The sequence below is a fragment of the Macrobrachium nipponense genome, chromosome 36 (genome assembly GCF_015104395.2).
Source record: "Macrobrachium nipponense isolate FS-2020 chromosome 36, ASM1510439v2, whole genome shotgun sequence".
NCBI lineage: Eukaryota > Metazoa > Arthropoda > Malacostraca > Decapoda > Palaemonidae > Macrobrachium > Macrobrachium nipponense.
In genome coordinates, this window is record NC_087220.1 from 43,291,215 (window position 1) to 43,297,777 (window position 6,563).

Here is a 6,563-nt window from a genome sequence, read left to right on the forward strand (position 1 = left end):
GTGTTTTAAATGAAGAAGAAAAACCGCAACAAACTTCTTTCACATAGGACCTCTATAAGTTTATAACTTAGTGACCTTAATGCACAAACAAGCTGAGAAGAAGTTCGAAGTTGCACCTCACTGCAGTTTACAAAGACCGATACTTCTACAGTAGGATGTCAGAGTAGCTACACGGCCAACTAAACTGCAACCTTCTAAGGGGTTCTGTTGTTCTTAATGTGGAATTCGTGAGGAATAGTGCTCCCTCTTGTAAGGAGATCCGAGAAAGATCAGGTTCTACCACCAGTGTCTGAAAAACTCACGAAGCAAACCTTTAAAAAATCCATTCTAGCACTAATATATTAATATTAAACGCTTCTTATTTATCATAAAGGTTTAAATATTTTGTTATGATTGGACTTCTTATGATTCTTATCATTAGTGGCGTTTACAAATTTAATATTAATGGGCAGTTCCCAAATTCCATCTTATCTGTAATCATGTTAAAAAAAATAGACATCTAGCAGACAGGTGTGATATGGGTGTAAACATTAGTTAGCAATGCTAAATCATTCCTACATAAATTATGAAATATAACGGTGTCTATATATATATATATATATATATATATATATATATATATATATATATATATATATATATATACATATACATATATATATATATATATATATATATATATATATATATATATATATATATATATATATATATTGTTATATCATTCCTACATAAATTATCAAATATGATGGTGTCTATATATATATATATATATATATATATATATATATATATATATATATATATATATATATATATATATATATATATATATCGAACTACAAATGTCCTTTAATATCTAATTCGCTCTACCTCGGAATTAATATATTTTCATATATGCTTAACCGATGGGGGAATTTATTAAGCGATAATAGAATTGGCGATCGACAGGCGCGAACCAGCGACCTCACAATTCCAGGACTGGTAGTGAAGCCTTAAACCACTCCGGTGGACACTTGCGGTGTCGGGGTGGTTTAAGGCTTCACTGCCAGTCCTGGAATTGAGAGGTCGCTGGTTCGCGCCTGTCGATCGCCAATTCTATTATCGCTTAATAAATTCCCTTCGGTTAAGCATATATGAAAATATATTAATTCCGAGGTAGAGCGAATTAGATATTAAAGGACATTTGTAGTTCGATATATGTATGTGAATCACGGTAATGTGATAGACTTATATAATATATATATATATATATATATATATATATATATATATATATATATATATATATATATATATATATATATTTGTGTGTGCAACGAAACTGGACCAGTATGTAAATACTGTATGTAAAACTGTGCACATAAACATAAACTACATAAAACAATTTATTACATTCTTTTAAAATTATATATAGTACAGTATACAGAACTACATACATAACCTTTATGTATAAAAACTGTAGCTTCTTATAGGTAGGTTTGACTTCTTAAAACAGAAAATAGACTAATACAACCACCATACAAAGGAATGCAGTATTCTATGGTTCATTACCGAGCTACAGCTTCCTCTGTATCCACGCACGTGTTACACCCGTTACTCCATCCATGGCTAAAAAAAAAAAACTATTGTTTCCCCTCTACACCGGTGCATTTTAATGAAGGTGATTCCTATTTAGCAACATTCTCCGCGTGTTTCTAATCAGACGTCGGACGAGCTCGTTTTCACCACGGATAGTGCAGAGGTATACTAGCTGTGCCTAAAAAAAGCTGCTGGTCTGTACGTGATGGTTTTTTTTTTCTGTCCACACATAATGCAAGTGAGTTGTGCAATTGTGACTGAGGAAAACTTTGTTCGTGAAACTACTACTGTCCTACCTACTTCTGAGACTTACCAGCTTAAGACTTTGGATAGATTTTGAACTTGTTAATTCCACATTGAAAATAAAAGAGGTGTGAAAAATGACGATCAAACAAACTCCCACAGAAACCTGAATTGAACACGTAGTGGGGATGCAGCAAGATCAGAAACGAAGAGGGGATCGAAAAAAAAAAAAAAAGAAACTGAAAACCAGCGACCTTCATTCAAGGTGACAGGCTTCCATTTGTGAGTATATCTGACGGGACACTTACTGACGCTCTCGCAGTACGTGGTAGAAGTCCTCCTGTGGGACGCTCTCCAGGCTAAGGACCGCACGAATCCTTTGGTGCCCGTGTGGACGTTGTCGACGCTCATGGAGCGCTGTACTACCCCTCGCCAGACGTCTTGGGCACCGAGGCCCCTCACGCCCTCGCTCGTTAAGCCACTCACGCCCAGTTGCTCGTTTAGGGAGTATAGTTTTGTGGTGATGTCCTTACCTGCCGGATCGAGGCAAGGGTTCAGTTATTCATATCCCGTATGGATAATTGTAATAAACCACGCTCATTTTCTGCGTTGGGTTCTAGGGCCTCGATGAGACGCATATTCACTCACAGAATAATACTCCTGTGGTCTTTTAGCATCAAATAGCTAACCGTTCCTACTCTATTGTAGCATTTTTCATGAATCTTATCAACTTCTGAATTTATATCTTCCCAGAATATACCATCCACAAGAAATACTATATATTCAGTTCATTCAATTAGTCTTGCATTTTCTTTTGTGAGGTTGAATAACTCACAGTTCTCTAGATGTTATTAGGTTATAATAATAATAATAATAATAATAATAATAATAATAATAATAATATAATAATAATAATAATAATAATAATAGGCCCCTACAGATACTGAGACATTAGGAAGACTATAAGGAAGGATTTGAGTAAGACTGTTGGGAAGGTTTCAGTAACCTGAACGGTGGACTTCTTCAGTCTGAAGCAATTGAAGGACTCACATAAAGTTTACCATTTTTAAAATAGCTTTCTGTTCATTATAAGTTACACATCAAAGCTTTATTGAAAGAGTATCTTCACATTCTTGCTTCTGTGTAATCTATAAGATAATCCTTATAAATCTAAGATGAAAATGTAAATCAAAGCGCTGATCTGCATGATAAGAAAAATGAAAGCTTCAGAAGCTAATATGTTTATTTCGCAAAAAAAAAAAAAAAAAAAAAAAAAAAAAAAAAAAAAAAAAAAAAAAATCTAGAAAAATTAACCGTAAGGTAGATGAACCCAAATGCAGGGATTTAAAAGGAAACAAATCAAGAACAGGCAATGGTATAATAAAAAAAAATTGAAGAAAATGAGTAAGACATCTGTCTGAAAAAGAGTTAAACAATAAACAAAAATACAGACTGATCTATGTTAAGGAACTTGTAGTGGGTTGGTTATTATAAACAATTCTGTCATCAAAAAGGGTACGGGTGGTTGCAAAACAGCTTTATCATCAGCGTATAACGTTATTATGCTATTTGGAATGTTGCAATCAAAATAAAATCATTCAAAGTTTAAGGATATTCTGGAGGTCCTAAGTTATGTCAGGTCTTTTGGGATGAGTTGACTTCCTTCCTTTCCCTCCTGAGCAAACGCAAAATCTTGAGTTTGGCAAAATTTCTGCCAAGGGAAATATTAGCTCCTCAACAAAAATTATGGCCGTAGTGAAGGTTTGCTAAGATTTCATAGTGTGATTTAAAATAAAGTTAAAAAATAATATACAGAGCTGACGCAGTTCTGCACTTAGCACTTGTAGATCTGGTAGATGTCAATTACATATATGTACGCACAAACATTAAACATATTAGAAACCACAGCATACATAACCATTTTACTATTACACAGGTAAAATCTTAATCATACAAACCTATATCAAAGAGTAATAAAGCCACAGCATACAAACCATATTAGATACACAAATACTCTAGAATATAGCTGAAAAGTGCTCTGGGTTGCGAAATGTTACTTTTATTAAAAGAGATTCGAACTAAATCCATTAAACACTGACATTGAAAGGGTAAAAATCAGAACATACACATCACGGTTATCAATAAAATGGATAAAACCAAAAAAAAACCATACTACCAATAAAATGGTAAAAGCAGAGTGCATGCATCACTACATTGGCAATGTATCTCAGGAACTTGTATCAAATATATCAAGTTCACATAACCATCAATCATTTGTATTAGGTGCGAGGTGTAGTAAGCCTAACATCATCAAATAATATACCAGGTTGTGTGGTACAAATTCAACTTATCAATTTTTCATCAGTAATAGAGAGCACACTTTGATTCTACTAAAACCTATATGCTTACAATTCAACACAATGTTCAACTACCCGGCCTTGCTAAATATATCCCAAAACGTTTGTAATAAAGGTTATATATATATATATATATATATATATATATATATATATATATATATATATATATATATATATATATATATATATATATGAGACACTTCTTTACCAGGATTGTCAAACCACTAAAACTTCCATAAAATCACACAAAAAAGCTTAGCAATAATTGGAATAGATATACGATCTATCATCTACCAGATTCCAACACAAGGAATGACAAAGCATTTGGGTATCTCTAATGCATAAGCTGGTCTTACGAGATAATGGGCGAGATGTGAATCCTTCACCTAAAAGAATGGAATACGTGATTTAGGCGTAAAGCCAAGCCCTGATGAGAATAAATGATATCAATAATAAGTTTATAACAGACATTCTAGAGGTCAATGTTACCTATAAGGTTGTGGATGACTGCCCGAAGGAAAGGACGGAGGTGGAGTATGTGTCGAAGTCGAGGTCTTGACCAGCACAAGTACTCGCTTCTCTCCTCGGCAACTATGGTGACCTGCGGAAACGTGGCAGTTATTAATCTCACTGATATCAAATGTTTTAAGAGGGCCATTAAGAAATTATCCGCGGAAACGTGGCAGTTATTAATCTCACTGATATCGAATGTTTTAAGAGGGCCATTAAGAAATTATCCGCGGAAACGTGGCAGTTATCAATCTCACTGATATCGAATGTTTTAAGAGGGCCATTAAGGAATTATCAGCGGAAAAGTGGCAGTTATTAATCTCACTGATATCAAATATTTTAAGAGGGCCATTAAGGAATTATCAGCGGAAACGTAGCAGTTATTAATCTCGCTGATATCGAATGTTTTAAGAGGGCCATTAAGGAATTATCAGCGGAAATGTGGCAGTTATTAATCTCACTGATATCAAATGTTTTAAGAGGGCCATTAGGAAATTATCCGCGGAAACGTGCCAGTTATTAATCTCACTGATATCGAATGTTTTAAGAGGGCCATTAAGAAATTATCAGCGGAAACGTAGCAGTTATTAATCTCACTGATATCAAATGTTTTAAGAGGGCCATTAAGAAATTATCCGCGGAAACGTAGCAGTTATCCACAGTTATTGGCGGTGGGCCTAGCCTTTTACTAAAAAGTTCGACTGGAAGGCAGCAGTTTCCACAGTTATTGGCGGTGGGCCTAGCCTTTTATACTAAAAAGTTAGACTGACTGCAAGGCAGCAGCTTTCCTTTTCGCCGCCTTTTACGACACGCAGGACTTACGGTGGTAGTAGTAATCTTACACCCCTACTACAGGGTCATTCTTTAAGTATTTATGGTACTACGTAAAACAAGGGATTATGAGACCAATACAGCTGACATTAACATCGAAAAATGATCACTTTAATATAAAATTAAATAATACCAGAAAATGATAAGATACACCATCGAGAATCAACTTCAGTTTCAAAATAAACACAATGAAAAATTCATAACAAAATATCTGAAAAAACATAACACTTCAAAAGGCCTCAACTAATATCTAAGAATATTTCATTCATTGTAATTCTAAAAGCCAATAAACATAATAAATGTAACAAAGTAATGGCCGAATAATAAGCGATACATTGTTTACATTTCCATTTTTCGCCATTTGAGAATTACCTAGAAAGAACTGGTTCACAACAATGTTATCCCTCTATCTTTCCGTAATGATTTATTCACAAAGATACCCTAGACCATTTATTCGAACGGTCTCTCTCTCTCTCTCTCTCTCTCTCTCTCTCTCTCTCTCTCTCTCTCTCTCTCTCTCTCTCCTAAATAAATTTTAAATAACAAGTAAAATGTATGAATGTATGGATAGCATATGTGAACAGATATGTTTTTTAGATATTTGTCATATGAAACTACTTTCAAATTTATTTATTTATATTTTACTTTTCTTCATTACTCTGTTACGGGGTCGATAACCTAGGTGTTGTCACGCTAGTTTTAGTAGCTATAATCTCTCTCACGAAAATTCCCCTACCTGGAACACCTGGTCGGAGTCATCAGCGCAGGCCTCCCACTCCGGCGAGTCGATGAATTGCGTTGGTAATATGTAATGGAGGTGCGTCGAGTCACAGGTAACTCTTAATCTGCAAAAAAAACGGAATTCATCAGCATCTGCAATGGGTATGATGGGATTGATGAGGTCGAAAGAGAATATGGATATACTTATGAATGTGAGGTGTTCCTAATCTGTAAGATGGGATTTATAATTTATTATCATTAAGAGCTTGTTAGCGCGCACTACACATACTGGAACCCGGGGCTGCTGCTTGCCCTACT

General features: G+C 34.6%; 1 protein-coding gene across 11 annotated transcripts in view; it reads right to left on the bottom strand.

Moving 5' to 3' along the window:
* The window catches only part of LOC135203583 (blood vessel epicardial substance-like), a 262,933-nt gene that overhangs the window by 27,028 nt on the left and 229,342 nt on the right, over positions 1-6,563 (bottom strand). For 10 of the 11 annotated variants that reach the window (XR_010311962.1, XR_010311961.1, XR_010311963.1 and 7 more), the window contains 3 exons: positions 6,262-6,370; positions 4,674-4,785; positions 2,133-2,357 (listed from right to left, as the gene is read on the bottom strand). Coding sequence is in view for 5 of the 11 variants with exons in the window: in XM_064233348.1 (XP_064089418.1) it covers positions 2,133-2,357; positions 4,674-4,785; positions 6,262-6,370 (446 nt within the window). In the remaining 6 variants the exon portion in view is untranslated. The remainder of the gene's footprint in view (positions 1-2,132; positions 2,358-4,673; positions 4,786-6,261; positions 6,371-6,563) is intronic. The other variant, XR_010311964.1, reaches the window with a different exon arrangement.